Source organism: Protomyctophum parallelum (genome assembly GCF_964188405.1).
Source record: "Protomyctophum parallelum genome assembly, chromosome: 22".
NCBI classification, from domain to species: Eukaryota; Metazoa; Chordata; class Actinopteri; order Myctophiformes; family Myctophidae; genus Protomyctophum; species Protomyctophum parallelum.
In genome coordinates, this window is record NC_139714.1 from 9006660 (window position 1) to 9023471 (window position 16812).

General features: G+C 41.9%; 1 protein-coding gene across 2 annotated transcripts in view; it reads left to right on the plus strand.

The window, feature by feature from the left end:
• LOC310853466 (kinesin-like protein KIF21A) overlaps positions 1 to 16812 on the plus strand; it is a 67743-nt gene that overhangs the window by 44773 nt on the left and 6158 nt on the right. The window contains exons 15-28 of one of the 2 annotated variants that reach the window (XM_083757805.1): positions 950 to 1149; positions 2021 to 2128; positions 2422 to 2490; positions 3182 to 3327; positions 4110 to 4254; positions 5588 to 5764; positions 6469 to 6570; positions 7649 to 7814; positions 8695 to 8715; positions 11508 to 11562; positions 12368 to 12422; positions 13072 to 13256; positions 14735 to 15034; positions 16339 to 16371. In XM_083757805.1, the coding sequence (XP_083613931.1) occupies positions 950 to 1149; positions 2021 to 2128; positions 2422 to 2490; positions 3182 to 3327; positions 4110 to 4254; positions 5588 to 5764; positions 6469 to 6570; positions 7649 to 7814; positions 8695 to 8715; positions 11508 to 11562; positions 12368 to 12422; positions 13072 to 13256; positions 14735 to 15034; positions 16339 to 16371 (1762 nt within the window). The remainder of the gene's footprint in view (positions 1 to 949; positions 1150 to 2020; positions 2129 to 2421; positions 2491 to 3181; positions 3328 to 4109; positions 4255 to 5587; positions 5765 to 6468; positions 6571 to 7648; positions 7815 to 8694; positions 8716 to 11507; positions 11563 to 12367; positions 12423 to 13071; positions 13257 to 14734; positions 15035 to 16338; positions 16372 to 16812) is intronic. The other variant, XM_083757806.1, reaches the window with a different exon arrangement.

Consider the following 16812-nt stretch of genomic DNA (forward strand, 5'->3'; position numbering starts at 1 on the left):
ACGTCCTCTCGATCGATAACAGTGGAATATCTGTATAATGAAACTACACATATAAACTATACATACTGTACTATTGTATACATATATATACTATAAAGTGCTACGACTACATAAAATGCAAGTCTGTATAAGTCTGTATAAAATGCTATCTAAGTCTTACGTCTAAGTCTACATAAAGTTTTATCTAAGGGGCTAGGGTAAGTGCTACGGGCCATGGTGGAGTCTGAAGAGGTGGGTTTTCAGACTACAGTATGGCGGAAGATCGGGAGGCTGCAGTTCTGATTGTAATGGGAAGTGCATTCCATAGTTTTGGAGCCAGAAGGGAGAAGAGTTTGGGACGTGTGGAGCGTTGTCCCAGCGTTTTTAGTGAAGGTACTTCCAGCTTCCCCGCGTTGGCTGATAGATAGACACTAGATAGATAGATATAGATAGAGATAGATAGATAGATAGATAGATAGATAGATAGATACTGTACCTTCCTTAGTAAAGGTTACAGGTGAAGAGAAAGATTTTTCATTCTCCTACTGTTGTGTACAGCAATATAAGGCAAAAAAACAGAAGCATCAACAATACAAAGCAACAGTATCTGGAAGTATCGGTCAGTGCAAAAGCACCAAGTTGAAAGTCCGTAGTAAAGTGTGCATTGGTGCCAGGGATGAGAAGATTGATGTATTTAAATCATTTATTTCTGAAACTTTCAAAAATACCATATATACAAACTCACAGCGAAATTACGCGAGCTTGTACATCTGCTTGTACGAGCTTGTACATCTGCTATTTCTGCTCTTTTATACATTTGAAAATAGTTTAACTTGCAACCGAAAACGATTTTCTTTTTTTTTGCAATCATCTTGGATAATTGCGATTTGACAAAAGCGTATACGTAACAAGCGTGACGTGACTGACGGGCCTGTAATAAACGTGACGTGACGTTTTTGTCACCCTGGAGGCTCGGTGGAGACGTGCACGGAGGAGAAGGCCAAGAAGGTGAAGGTGGAGTACGAGAAGAGGCTGAGCTCCATGAACAAGGAGCTGCAGAAGCTGCAGTCGGCGCAGAAGGAGCACGCCCGGCTGCTGAAGAACCAGTCGCAGTACGAGAAGCAGCTGAAGAAGCTGCAGCAAGACGTGTCCGAGATGAAGAAGACCAAGGTACTGTCACACACCTGGTTCCACTGGACGTCAGCTCCACACACACACACACACACACCAAACTCTTCTCCCTTCTTTCAAAAGTGCGGATAATCTCGCAAATTCCCGCGTATTTCGGCAACTTTTAGTCACATTTCTCATTTCTATGCATATCTTTCAACATTCTGCATATTTCACAACTTCCTGCAAATTTCAATGCAATAAAATCTCATTAAAACCTGCATTATTTCATTGCAAAATCAAGGATTTTAGCCTGCATGATCAAGGATTTTGAGCCGCACAATCAGTAAATGTGCACGGTGTTTATGTATATATACTAGAAGCTCGACCCCCAACGCCACCAATGTGTGTCGCAGTGCGATCCGAGTGAGACACACACACACACTTTATCTGTGCCCACTGACTGTGTGTTTCCCGTGCTGGGCCGATTGTGCTGTTGTTCCCCCTCAACCCATTCTGACCTGAGATCAGATTCATACGAGTTTTCCACTGGACACACACTGGTCTGATTAACCCATTCTGACCGATTTTTCAAAAAATAGCAGACCTACAAGCTCGTATCGCGCCACTCGGTGGCGCGATATGAGCTTGTAGATCTGCTATTTTTCAATAGCTAAAGCATAACATGATGCCAACACCAAAATGGGTGCCCGGTCAGAATGGGATAAATATTGGATCGGAAATAATCTGCATCGGCAGATACTCAAAATCAAATGATTGGAATCGGACACGGAGAAAAAAACGTGACCGGAATATCTGTTGTCACAAATTCAGCATTTACAATAAATGAATCATAGATAGGATGTGTGATGAAATTCTGGCGTGCAGGTTATCTTATTTGAGGGTCTTTTGGTGCGTGTGTGTTTTCTAGGTGTGTCTGATGCGTCAGATGAAAGAACAGCAAGAGAAGAACAGAGTGTCAGAGACCAGAAGGAACCGGGAGATCGCCACTCTGAAGAAGGACCAACGCAGGGCGGAGGTAAGACCATAGGGCTGGCACCATTACCCAATTTAAGTGGACCATTAATTGTCACACAAACAATGAAATCGTATTTCTTTTTGCCTTTTATTTAGGCTTCGTAATAAAAACGTTGCACGCTTGAAACAATTTAAAATAGCAGAAATTAATCTACGGTTGATTTGGTTGACTAAAGTTTATGCTGGCAGTAATGCGGGTCTGTCTGTGTACTCAGTGTCTTTAAATGTGTCCACCAGGGGGTGCTGCCTGCACACCTCTAGCTTGTATTTTAACGAGGCCTCTTTTCCCAACAGCACCAGCTGAAGCAACTAGAAGCCCAGAAGAGACAACAAGAACTCATCCTCCGTAGGAAGAATGAAGAGGTGAGATGTGCACAGTTCATATGATTATGAGATTATCTTTATAACACTAATATTATTTAACTCTGAAGCCCTTATGTGTGCACCTAATTAGTAATGTGCCTTTGTTTAATGCGTGTTTTAGACCCAGGTGCAAATTGTCAGGCAAATTGTTCTACTTAATTGCATCTATAGGCTTTTTTTTTTTTAACTTTGAAGGGTAACCCAGAACCAGAAGTTAACATGACCCGAGACTTTCTAGAACCCATGCAGTGATGCTTTTTGTTTTAATTTATTTTACAATCAGAACCCCCACTGAAGGGGGAGGAATATTACAAAAATACTGAGTTCAGCGTTGCCAGAATTCAGTTAGAGTTAGAATCACCTCCTGATCAAAGTAGGTTCTGAGAACCTATGTGAAACAGAGCCGTAGTGTATGGAAACACATCTGTGAAATAGGTTTCACAGATGTCCTTTTAGTGAAAAAGAGCGATTTGTCCTTTTAGTGAAAAAGAGCGATTTGATACCTAAATCTCAATCAATCGCATGAAATAGATTTAAAAAAATGTGAAAACGTCCTTTCGGCGTACTAACACACTAACACACTGCTGTAGTTTCTTACCTGAGTCCTGAACTGGAGAATAAATTACAAAATCAGCCTCGGGTTGGCATAGCCCTTAGCTTGTATAACATAATGTGTGTATTTGCGTACCAGGTGACGGCGCTGAGGCGGCAGGTGAGACCTGCGTCTGGTAAGGTGAGCAGGAAGGTGAGTTTACCTGAGCCCCTGCAAGACTCTTCACACCGAGCCACGCCAGGAAGACCACACACTCCTGGAACGACCCAGTCAAACGGAGCCAGGTACAATATATACTGAGAGGGGTGTTGCAACAACATCCTCCCTTTTTGCAAGCTTTCATTGTATTTTCTCTTTAAAACCGTGAAAGACGCGTTTTAACTTTGACACCAGTGAATACACACTTGAAGTGTGCACTACGGTGGTTCCATGTATCCAAGCTGGAATACAATCGATTGATTGAGCATTGAAATAAACAGGCTCTGAAAATAAGTGGTCAGATGGGTGGGCCTCAAATTCTTTTCGGGAAGTTCAAGTGGGCCCTGTAAAATATTATGAATAATTATACAACATGTAGAAAGAATCTGATTGGTTGAAATGGCTCCCTACCAATGCTTCAAACGAGCATGATGGCACACCTAATCAAAACATAAAAAACAGCTGTGCTGGGAAGTCCCCGGTTGAGTGGCTACTAGCTAGGCTAGCAGTTTTCACGGGACATTTTCGGTCGCAGTGGCTACATATGTAATTTAAAAAATATTATGTATTTACCGAATATCTTAGTTTTATGAAATTGTGTTCACGTGTTATTTTTAAGGTTAACTGTTGTATAATCACTTCACAATATTACTACCGAACTCGCCCATCGGCTCGTTGCTGCAGCAACGCAGGCCGCGTGCCATTAATGACGGTAACGCACACCCTCTCGTGTAATATTGCTTAAATATACTTGCCTTGCCTGTAATGTACTGTGGCTGCCGTTGTTAAACTATAGAAGTTCTCAAGACATTTGTTGACTCTGCAGCCGTTCCAACGAAACGTTTGTGTCGTCCTTGTCCTCCCTCAGGAGGTCTCTGGGATCAGTGGGCGGGGTCCCTTCCACGAGGACGGCCCGCGCCAAGTGGCTGTCCCTGGAGCGACGCATCAGTGACATCATCATGCAGAGAATGACTCTCTCCAACATGGAGACCGACATGAACAGATTACTCAAGGTATGATGTTTACACGTGTCACATCAAATCAAATAGCACATTTAAAAAACTACTCGCAAAAGTAGCAGATCTACAAGCTCGCAGATCTGCTACTTTTGATGCTTTAGTGTGACGCTGTAGGATGATGAAGTAGAACATTCCTTTACGGAAAAAACACAAAGTTAGATATAGACCAGGGATGCAAAAACACACACAGGCTGACACTCACAAAGGACGTTGTGCAGCTCACTCTCTCTGAAGGTGTGATTTGTTTGCCACAGTTAAGCCCCACCTCCACCCACTCCACTCTGCGATGGCAAGCTGTCCTTCTCACCCATTGAGATGCATGTTAAACTACCGGATTACTCCATATAAATAATCGGTAATTTCAGTAGCAAGAGCTTCAAAATGTCTTCTACATCTAGTCAACCAGGCCTGCAGTAGGCTATGTACTGGTTAATGTGCAGAAATACGAGAAAATGTTAGAGGGAGAAACAGTATCCAACTCAATCAACTTTCGACCATCCGACAGACGTTTTCATTTCTAAAACGGGTAGTCCCAATACTTCATTCTGATTGGCTGGTTACCGTCACGTGACCGGTGTAAATTTCACCGATAACCCACTCCTTCAATCACTTTGTATCATCCTGCAGCCTTGTAGCTGAAATGGGAAAGGGGAGTGCTTGATTGCTTTACAAACACATGCCGTGCGGGCGTCTAAGCACCGCCCGGCTCATATGACTGTGAATGTGTGGCTCCAGGCAGCCCCGTAAATACATCAAGCGCTATTCTCCCGCCACATAGGCTACTTACGGAGCAAAACAAGGAAGTGTTGTGGCTCTGGCTCGCTCGCTCTGGTGGCGCAAAGCGTAGCTACTTTTGTGAATTTAATAGTTTTATTAGGATAATATTGCTATTATGTTTGTAACCGTTTTAGAAAAGCAATAAGCCACTCGAGGCCCCAGCTTACCGGGTATTTTACACTGGCTGGGGGGTAGAAGACCCTCCGCTTCGCGTCGGGTCCACCTACGCCCCCCCAGGCAGTGTAAAATACCCGGTAACCTGAGACCTCTCGTGGCTTATTGCTTAAGTAACCCACGGTAACACTACAGTGATTAGTATTAGTATTGCCATCACCTGGGTGGGTCAGTCGTGTAACTTTCCCGACGTTAAGCTGTGTATGTGTTCAACAACACAGCCATGCAAAATAACTTTTGACAGCTATGAGGTGGCGAAAGCCTGCCATCCTTTTGGCATTGGACTATTGCTTTTGAGGTGGGGTTTAGATTTGAGTATAGAGCCATGCTTTTGGGTCAGATTTCAAGTTTAATGGGGGCCTCTCCTCTCCTCCAGCAACGAGAGGAGTTGACCAGGAGGAGGGAGCGCGTGTCCAGGAAGAAGGAGAGGACGATAGACGGGGCAGACTCGGCCCTCAGCGAGGAGCTGGAGTCTCTGGGTGCCAACATCGACTACATCAACGACAGCATCGCCGAGTGCCAGGCCAGCATCATGCAGATGGAGGAGGCCAAGGTTAGGCCCGTCACTGTTATTACATAATCGCCTGATCGCAATTGTTTGAGATCATGGCAGTTATTTTTGCATAATCGTCATAATCGTTTCCCTGTTGACATTTTCAAAAGTAGTGGAAATAGCAGATCTACAAGCTCTTAATGTGTCGCATGGAGCTCACAATGCGTCACATGGAGCTTGTAGATTGGCTTATTTCCCCTATTAATGTACTTTTGAAAGAATAAAGTTATTACATATCACATTTCTGTATATTTAGGTTATTTGTCATACTTGCCATGTGCAACTTCAAATTATGTGTCAAAGTATCCAAATCCAAATCAAAGTATCCAAATTGTAATTTCTATGCATATATTCCAGTGTTCAATGCAATGATTTGAGTTACAATCGTAAAATGTCGTAATCGTGATAACCCTACTCTCAAAGCAGAGCTTCCCAAAACTTTTCAGCTCGAGACCGACAAGATAGATTTTGTATTTTGTAGTTAACTATGTAACTACTCGTTATTAATGTTTGTTTTCTTAACAATAATAACTCGTGACTTATAAGTTTTACTAGGTCACTTGCCAGGAGGTTGCTGCTAGAGGTATTATAACAATTTAAAACCAGAATGAATTAATATCTAGCTAACCATACTGTATATGCTGCTGTCTGTGATTGATTGATTGATTGATTGATTGATTGATTGATTGATTGATTGGTTGCAGGAGGAAGGCGACACAGTGGATGTGACCTTGGTGATCAGCTCCTGCAGTCTGTCAGAAGCCAGATTCCTGCTGGGACATTTTATATCTCTGGCCATCAGCAAGGTATCACTATGTGGTCATTTAACGACTTCATCTGGTGGTTCTCAAACCGTCTCATGTCAAGGACCCCCAAATTGACATGCAATTGACCATCCATCTCATTTCAATATGCTTTGATTCATGAAATTAAAATAGAGTTTTTCGATCGTCACACCCCTAATAAATGGATGGTAACTGGATAACTCACCCCTTTTCCAACGTTGATCAAAATAACAATTCTTCTACATTCTCTAATTGTGTAGACTTCTTGTAAATTAACTTAACCCATTCTGACCGGGCACCCATTTTGGTGTTAGCATCATGTTATGCTTTAGCTATTTAAAAATAGCAGATCTACAAGCTCATATCGCGCCACCGAGTGGCGCGATACGAGCTTGTAGATCTGCTATTTTTGAAAAATCAAAGAACGACTGACATTTTTAGAATCTGATCTCAGGTCAGAATGGGTTAATCAGACCAGTGTGTGTCCAGTGGAAACCTCGTATGAATCTGATCTCAGGTCAGAATGGGTTAAGTAATGAGTGTCAAAACCCATTCACCCACCGATGCTGGAGGAAACCATGCAAGGCACCAACCGCCACATCGGGAGCAATTAGGGGTTCCTATAGTCTTGCTCAAGGTCCGCTGGTTGAGAACCACTGCCTTAAACAGATCGTTCCAAGTTTTTAATACTCTCACGATATATATATATATATATATATTATCCCATTCTGAACGGGAACCCATTTTGGTGTTAGCATTACGTTGTGCTTTAGCTATTGAAAAACAGCAGATCTACAAGCTCATATCGCGCCACCGAGTGGCGCGATACGAGCTTGTAGGTCTGCTATTTTTGAACAATCAAAGACACTTTTAGAATCTGATCTCAGGTCAGAATGGGTTAATAATGAAACTGTCAGGATGTAATAGACATTTTTAGAATCTGATCTCAGGTCAGAATGGGTTAAACATGGTAAAGGTGTGAGTTTAGTTATCCAGTGTTCTAAATGGATAAAGTGACCTCACCTGGAATGGCTCTGTACAGAGACGAGCCCCGTTGAGAAGCACTGCTGTAAGTGAGTCGTTCTGCCGCCGTCCTCAGGGTCTGCAGGCGGCGCTGAAGGAGTCCCAGGTGAAGGTGATGGAGGGCAGGCTGAAGCAGACGGAGATCAACAGCGCCACCCAGAACCAGCTGCTCTTCCACATGTTGAAGGAGAAGGCCGAGGTCAACCCGGAGCTGGACGCTCTGCTGGGCAGCGCCATGCAAGGTAACACACACACACACACACACACATGCACAAACGTAGCCGCCTACTCTGCGCACGCACGGAGGTACGCACGCAAACACGCAGAATCACACAGAATCATCTTTCCTCTCATTGCTTGGATCTACACTTTATTGTACAGATTTAGTTTTATTTTACTGTTTTCCTGTGAAGGTTACAAGAGAAAACTGCAATGAAGAGTTGAGTTAATCAATCCATTCAGTAAAAGTTTTATACATTAATTTGTATCGTTATGAAGTTATCCAATTAAAGGGAAGCAGTAATGTTCTTTGAACTACATAATTGGCTTCATTTGATTTTGGCACAAAGCCCATGCAGTCACCGGGGCTGTGCATGGCACGGGACGAAGTACCTTTTGGTTTTTGGTATTTTTGTGACTGGAGAACGGCACAGTTGTGACATAGGTTGGATTAGGTTAAATATAATATTAGTGGGTGTGTTCATATATTCTCTGTTACTTCCCTTTAACCAATTATACCCTAGGAACATCAAGGAAGCAAGCACGACTCCAGCTCGTCTCAATCTCTCTTGAGCATTCTTACCGGGTGCACGGTCGGGAAAGTCACTTTACAATAAGTCTCTAAAATGAGAATACCAGCACTCACGGAACTGTCCTTTAAGGCACTTTTTTAAATGGCATAGTTGTCATGGTAGGCTGCGGAGCAGACAGCACAACGTACGCGTTTCTGCGTTTAGGCCTTCATCAGCGTAGGCATACAGTCACATTGTGAAGAAATCAAACTGTAGAATAAAGTGTGATCCATCTTTCATCTTTGGTTTGAACTTTGATTTGTTTTGTCTTTTGTTTGTCGTTTGTTTCTCTCTTGTTTTTTTTGTTTTTTTTGTGTTGACCTGTATTCAGAGTTAGGTTACGTGTGGGCAGGTGAGTAACAGAATCCCCAGCACGTTGTCAGCTGTATGTGTGACACAGCATTGCAGACACACACTACAAGATTGACATTAAATGGACCTCCCCACATAAAAAAGCAAACCCGTTTTCAACAATCTAGACTCTAGAGTCACGGTTTAATGAGAGGTTTGTCCGCAGAATTGGAATTGAATAGAGCGTGGCGTACCCACTACCCTGGGCGCTGTAAAATGTCCTTCTGAATAGAGCTGCGACCTGTGATTTATTTTTAGTTAGCTACAGACAGAAGAAAATAACGCACATGTTCCTTGATAAAACACTGCAGTACTGGTAGATACCAAACCCAAGCCTTAACAAAATGATGCTAACCGTATAACCGGATATTAAATATATATATATATATTAAACCACAGCGGACCCTTGACTAAAACTAAACGCACTAACCTTGTCTAACTTTATTCAATTAAACGCATGCTTAAACGTTACCAATGTTGATGGTGCCTTATCATCAATAAAATGTATGAATAGATTGACTGCTTTATTTATTGATTGATTGATTGATTGATTGATTGACCAATTAATTAATTTAACCTAAATGTAACCACAGCCCTAACTAAAATGTATGCATTAAAGCTGCAATATCAGGACTTTTTTTTTAATTAAACCATTATTGTGATAATACAATATGACTACTAGTACATGTGCAGTGGTTGGAGTTGGTCTCTCTGCGTACATTGAGACATTTAGACCCTGGTGTCTGGTAGGACACCTACTAGTTAGTAGACTAACTAGCTATGGACTCTGGTCCACAGCGTTAAGTACTTCTATGTTATTTTCGACTTCCTGTGCACACATGAAATGCTCACAGCCTGTCGACTTCTACACAAATTTAAATAACGATTTTGCTATAACGATTTAGCTTCTCACCAATACAAAGACGGTTTTGTGGTGTCGAAAGCCTACTTTCGCTAGTGGACGCACTCTGAGCTCACCACACGTATAAAATGCACTTTTTGGCCAGAAGAAAATATTTCACTGGCACAAAGAGAAAAATGTTTTAGTTACTCCACTGCGCCGGTGTGCGCTCTACAGATATTGTCAATAGAAAAACACCATTATCCAGATGAGTATGAGAGTATTACAGTCAGTTTGTCAGGAGAAGATATAAAAGATATAAAGATATAAAACGCAAGGATTGCGGTTTTAATGGAACCACAAACTACAATGGCTATAACCACTTCTAAACCTATGCTAATGCTGAACTCCACTGTCTCTTGGCCCTCGCTGTTGCGCAATGCATTGTGGGTACTGTCCTGTGACACCCCATCCATTCTGTGTTTCACCCGTGTTGTCCCATCAAATCGTATTGGAATGGTTGGACATGCCATTATAGGCGAAATAGACACAATTTGGACAGCTTACAAAATTGTTCGGAAATAGACACACAATCAGTTATATATTTTCTTAAGTGTTTCAGTGCTCTAAATCAACAAACCTGCTCTATACAATTCCAACTCTATGGACAGCAGTGCTATTACCTGTTAGTATCATAATTCATTCAGCAGATCTCCTCTCCCCAATTTAAAATAAATGTTTTGATGCTACTGCCTTCACGTCGGACGGTGTTAATTGGTTCAAGAAGTCTTGCAGTCTGTGTCCTAAACCCCAACCCCTGGTTAAAACTAACCCAGTTGAAGTAAAAAGGCTGACTTGTACATTTGTCGTACGACGGTGTGGCATGGCATTGCGTGACACTGTCGTCATACGACAACGTATAAACGAAGCATAATAACATAACAATGCCTTGCTGTGCATGAGGAGTTCTGTTCTGTTACTGTCCTCACTAATTAAGCTTTGATGTCCATTTTTACGCTTTCAAATTTGTCGTTCTCGTTCTCCACCTATCCGTCTGTCTCACAATAATTTCCCCTCTCTCTTAACTTCTCTCTATATCTCTCCCTATCTCTCTCTCGATATGTTACTGTGCATTCAGCCTTTATCTATTTACTTACAAATGCCATGACTATACCACACGTTACACAACTTTCCCATGAGATGCCAAACTACCATAAATGCCATACATAAACGGGCATACTTTTCATTACACTTCTCACTGACGTGAAAGCTGATACGTGACACAGTAGAACTTATGTCTGCTTTCTAACGTTAAACTGACCGCAGTGGTGTTGTTTTTGTTGTTGTTGTTGTTGTTGTTGCTGCTGCTGCTGTAATATTCACATCCGCATGTCTGCTGTCTTCTGTCAAGCAATGCAAAGATTGTTTATTCACTGTTCATATTCAACTCATATAGAGAATGAGCCCGGCCGAAGTACCCCCCTTTGTGGGCATGTCATTATTACCGGTAAAGGTTTAAAACAATTGCTGATCTCCAGTATTGTGAGCTTGTATGTAGATGTAGAGTAAGATGAAGATGAAGCTTGATTGGTTAAATATATTAAAGTTCAGTTTATGTGTAATTAGTTTATGTAGTAACTAATCAATAAAATTCATCTGACAAAAGTAGTTTGTGTTGTTTTTTTTCTTTGTTTTTTGTAATGTTTTCAAATATTAACTTTAAGCAAAGTTTTTTCTAATTGGTTTATATGATTTGTTTTAACTTTATGACAAAATACTGGTACATTTCTTGTCTCCATAGCACACAGAAACCTGTAATCGGTCGGGCTCCAATAGAGAATCTAGTCATTTTAGTGAACCTACATGTAGACTGTTACAGCAATACAGGTACAGGTACTGTGATGTTTGTGTGTTTTGTTAAATGTGTGTTTGTGTGTGTTCTCTTGATGCAGAGAATGGAGATGAAAGTAGCAGTGATGAATCCATGAGTCCTTCCACAGACGGCAGGTAAATACACATCTCTTGGGTTTACTCTGCCTACCAATGACATCATCAATGGGGATTCCAAGCTAATGGAAACTACAGCCTTTCTCTTCCTTTACAGTTAGCACATTGAAATAACAATGCGAGAGTGCGGTCTAGCCAACACCTGCATCGTTGCCCTCCACACTCTCCTATCTAACATCAGGGTCTTGAGCTCTCAAGTGTTGTTAGCTAAACTGTCGCGCTGTAGTGCTTCTACGTATGTGGTGCGCTTCTTGCCTTCCCTGGCTTTGCCCTGGGCTGGCTCCCAGAGTGTCAGTTTGCTTACCTCTAGCTCTCTTTGTCTGTGACCTGACCTGTGGTAGGTCCCCCGTAGAGGAGGTAGAGCAGTTCGATCCCGGGCTCCCCCAGAGTTAGTGTCGAAGCGTCCTTGAGCAAGACAGTGAACCCCTAATTGCTCCCGATGTGCAGGTTGATGCCTTGCATGGTGTCCTCCGCCATCTGTGTACGAATGCATGTGTGAATGGTTGAATGTAACAATCTATGTAAAGCACCTTGGATAAAGGTGCTATATAAATGCACCATTTAAAATGTTCACATCATTATCATTTCAGTTATCTTTTAATCATAGTATAATCATTCTTGGTGTGGGCAGCCTTTAAGCCCACGATGCCTCCTCCTAGCTTGGATTGTGTACATCATGTGAATAAGGAATGCAAAACCATTTTGAAATTACACCATGATTTTATTTGCTGTTACATCTCTGTTTTAAAGGAGGTGGTAAACAGTTCTTTTGGTATGAATTGTTGAAGATATTGGTCTCTTTCAGCACACTGGCATCAGATCTGATGAAGCTTTGTGGTGAATCCAGACCCAGGAGTAAGGTAGGACGTTATGTTTACAGATGACGTTTGTCATGACTTGTCAAGCCCGAAAACAACCTTTCTACCAGCTCACAATGTGTGGCAGAGCATCATTATTATAGCTATGTTCTGTTCCATATACTGTATACCTCTTATCTCCAAAGTTTTTCGTAAATTAAAGCCCTGGGGCAGTACGTCGTTCAGACTAGTCATTGGTCCGACAAATGACAACCCACCTCATCTCCTAACCTAACCATAACCGCAAGCATGTCGGACTAATGCCCTGTCTGAATGACATGCGGTCCCCGATCATACTGGAGCGTTACACAAAAGTATAGCAATTCTACAAGCTCGAAAGTGTCGCGTTTTGAGCTTGTCGATCTGCTATTTTGAATTTCCAATGATATACATATTTACAGTATATACCTTTTTTTTAAAGCCGTTTCGCAATAGTGGAGCCGTAGCCAGAGGCTATGGCTATTTAGAGGTGACAAACCAGTAACTACAGTATAACATCATAATATCATAATATAACATCATGTAATTATTATTATTATTTCCGCTCCCGACTGGAATAGAAACCCGAACATGGTATTCATCCCATGCTAGGTGTATAGACTCCTCTCTGGTCCACTGCATGAATGACTGACATCCCCCACCTTCCCTCCAGGCACGTAGGCGGACCACCACACAGATGGAACTGCTGTATGCCAGCACCTGGGACCTCTCCGGTGACTCCCCCCCAACAGGGGACTTCTCTGCCCCGCTGCTGCCCCTCATCGAGCCCCCCGAGGTACCAGGGGAGCCGCAGGGACCTCCGGACCCCTCGCCGCTCTCTCCACGGATAACTGGCATGTAAGAAAGCCTTCAACACATCCCCTGTTATGGATATAATAGACTATACTATTTTTTTTAAATATATATATATATTTTTTTTATTGGGTTTTTTTATTGGGTCCTTGTTCATGTTTAAATAAATTAAAAAGAGAGGGGGCGACGCATGTACAATGCATAGGCCTATGCGTTCACCATTATATAGTTCAAATATCGCTCATCTCTGGGACTACCGTCAGGGTTTTTAGTATAGACTATACTATAAAGCAGGGGTCCTCAACTAGAAATGATGAAGGTCCACAAATATTTTTTTGAATAAGACCGAGGTCCGGTCCCATGCGCGGCATCCATCGGAGAGCGGGGCTCTATGCCCGTTTAGTATGGTCAAGCCAAGCTTATACAAATCAGATCCCCTTCCACCCAACCAATAATGGGGTGCAGAGTGCAGGCCCGGAGTGGAACTCCAAATCAGGCCGGGAGTTATACGCCCTGGTAGGCCACACTGTGCGCGCGTAGCGCGCGCCAGAATTTTGGGGGCCCTTGGGGGACATTTTGGGGGCCTTTGCAGCAATTTCACATGAGAAATGTATACCATCTGATGTTATTTATATTATTAACTTAAAAAAAAGAAACTTTTTTTTTCTTTTCTTTTTTGGGTGGTCCGCAAAGAGGTGGACCGGACCGCGGTCCGCCAGTTGAGTACCCCTGCTATAAAGTATAGACTATACTATACACTTTAATTTCATGCGTGCTGTACGCCTTTAGGCTCGTAGTAGGGCTGCAAGAGTAGAGCTCCGAAAATCATGATTGTTATGCTTCACAACTCCGTCATGAAGAAACTTTAGATTGAAGATTAATTCAAACACCTTACTAACTTACTTGGTCAGCTCAGCTGTTGGGGAGCATACCTAATGTTTCCTCAACCCTAAACCCTACCCTAAGCCATGGCGAAAGCAAACATTCTTTGTTCTGTACTCATACAAAGTATGGTACAAAACACTGAAGTCCTTAAACCAGAAACCTAACCAAAACCAAGGTTGCACCTTGCTCTTGTCACCTCACCAAATGTTAACATTTGATAACTTTGATTTATACATTTGTAACAAATGTTACATTTACTGTAAATGAACACTGATAATGTTACTGTCAGGCGTTCAAGGTGAACGGCATAATAATAAATGACAGCGATGCAAATGAGGGTGAACCCCGATGTTCTTTTTGAGACTATATAAAGGTTTCAATCAATCAAGTACGTATGCATGTACAGTCAGTACATTTAACCCAAGGCAGGACAAACAAAGAAACTCAATCTAACAAGTACAATTATTTGTGTGTGTGTGTGTGTGTGTGTGTGTGTGTGTGTGTGTGTGTGTGTGTGTGTGTGTGTGTGTGTGTGTGTGTGTGTGTGTGTGTGTGTGTGTGTGTGTGTGTGTGTGTGTGTGTGTGTGTGCGTGCGTCTTTCGTGTGTGCATGTGTCTTCCGTGTGTGCGTGTGTGCAGTTCTGGAGCCAGGTCACCTACGGGCTCTGAGAGGCCGTTGGTGGAACGGTCGCCAATGACCCGCAGGAGGTTGCTGGAACGAGGAGCGCACGCTAGCACGCACATCCCGGTGCACGCTAGCACACACATACCGCTGCAAACACACATCCCTGTACACGCTAGCACACACACCCCGCTGCAAACACACATCCCTGTACACGCTAGCACACACACCCCGCTGCAAACACACATACCTGTAGCTGCAACGGCCCCTGTTGTCTCTGCAGAACCCAAGACCAGGACCACAGAATACAAGCCACCGTAAGAAGCCTTTTCAATGACACGTTAGGCAATTATAATTTATATTACTAACTAACTATAACTATACAGAAACTACCGGTAAGTTGGTAACTATAATTACCATTATTAGCATACAACGCGTCGCGATGCTACGGGCTGGATCGATTATTTCTGCTAGTTTGGAAAATTGCCGAAAGTATTAAGTACAGTATGTCAGTAATTTGTTTGTATGTTATAGTTTTGTCATATCTGCCATGTGAAATGTTTGTTTACAAAGCCTAAACGCTAAACAGAAATGTATCGATATGTTCCAGTATTCAATGCCAAAAACACGTTAATCACGTTAATCACAACTATTTATTTGTGTGACAATTCATCGTCATAACCGTTTCAGCCCTAACTCTAGTGCTTACAGTAGAATCTAGGGCTGCAAGTATCTATTATTTGCTTTGTGATTATTCTGCCAAAAATAGTTAAGGTTTCACTGCTCAGGGGTCTGCAAAGGCAATAGTCACAAATAAAACCCATACATTGCACATATATGGAGCTACATCGTTCCGATCAACGCAATATAGAACTAGATTAATTTGCCGGTAATACAATCTCCTTACCTTAATTTTGTCAAACTAGATACTGTAGCCTACACTACAGTATACAGTACTAACGTCACGAGACTCATGACTAGAATAGAATACACCGCGTTTTGGTAATTATTGACACATTAAACCGAAAGACGATACAATTGTCTAACACATCCGATTAGAAGACTACATTATTACCCAGATTGTAATCAACTCCTTCAGTGCCACCTGGTGGTCACCAGTTTAGGCTCTGAGTGCCAATTCTCCCATTATAAAAAAAGAGAGGGCGTTTTTTATTTATTTTTTAAATTACGTCTTTACGGGCATGGCACTCAGTGCAAAGACGTCTCGGTTACGGGATTACGTCCCTGGCACTTATCCTGTTAAATATGAAATAAACAGTGCACTCACTACAGTATCCAATTAGTAGTGTATTGTACTCTGTAAGCCTGCATGCAACATTTACTTGGACTGTAACCTGAGTGAAACATTGTGAAACTCATCCGTCATTGCTGCATCATTCATAATGCAGAGTAATTGAGTCAGTGAGTTGTGTCACTTCTTGCATGCTTCTCCGTTGCTAGCTAGTTCTAACATCTATTGCATGTTCTGTTTGCTGAAGATAGCACTAGCAGTGAAACACAGCGGACTGCATATTTTAACCTCTGGCAAGTGGCTTTAATAAGAGTAGTCACAGAGGATATTTACATAAAACATATTTTTTTTGCCTGTTGTCGGTTTCAGAATGGAGGAGTCGCGCGTATCAGAAGGCCATAGGTAATCGGTCATCTTAATTGATTCAATTCAATACTCAACTTTCTCTGAACACTTCTCTCATATTGTCAGTGGATAGAAAGTAAATTACATTTACTCAAGTACTGCACTTAAAAACTAATTTGAGGTACTTTAACTTTTTACTTTACCATTTTTTTACTTCTTAAACATCTCAGAGGCAAATAATGTACTTTTTACTTGACAACAATAACAATTATTATAAATGTGCAATTATTTGACAACTTTGGTTACTAGTTACTTTGCAGATCTGTATTATTTATCCAAAACATGCATTTGTGATGCTTTTGCGTGATGCTGTATGTTCAAAATATGTTCAAATATGAACACATTAACACAAATGAACACAACACATATTAATACCTATAAACACAAGTTAATTAATTAAAAAAAACACAAGTTCAAATATGGAGATAAGAGGTTTCT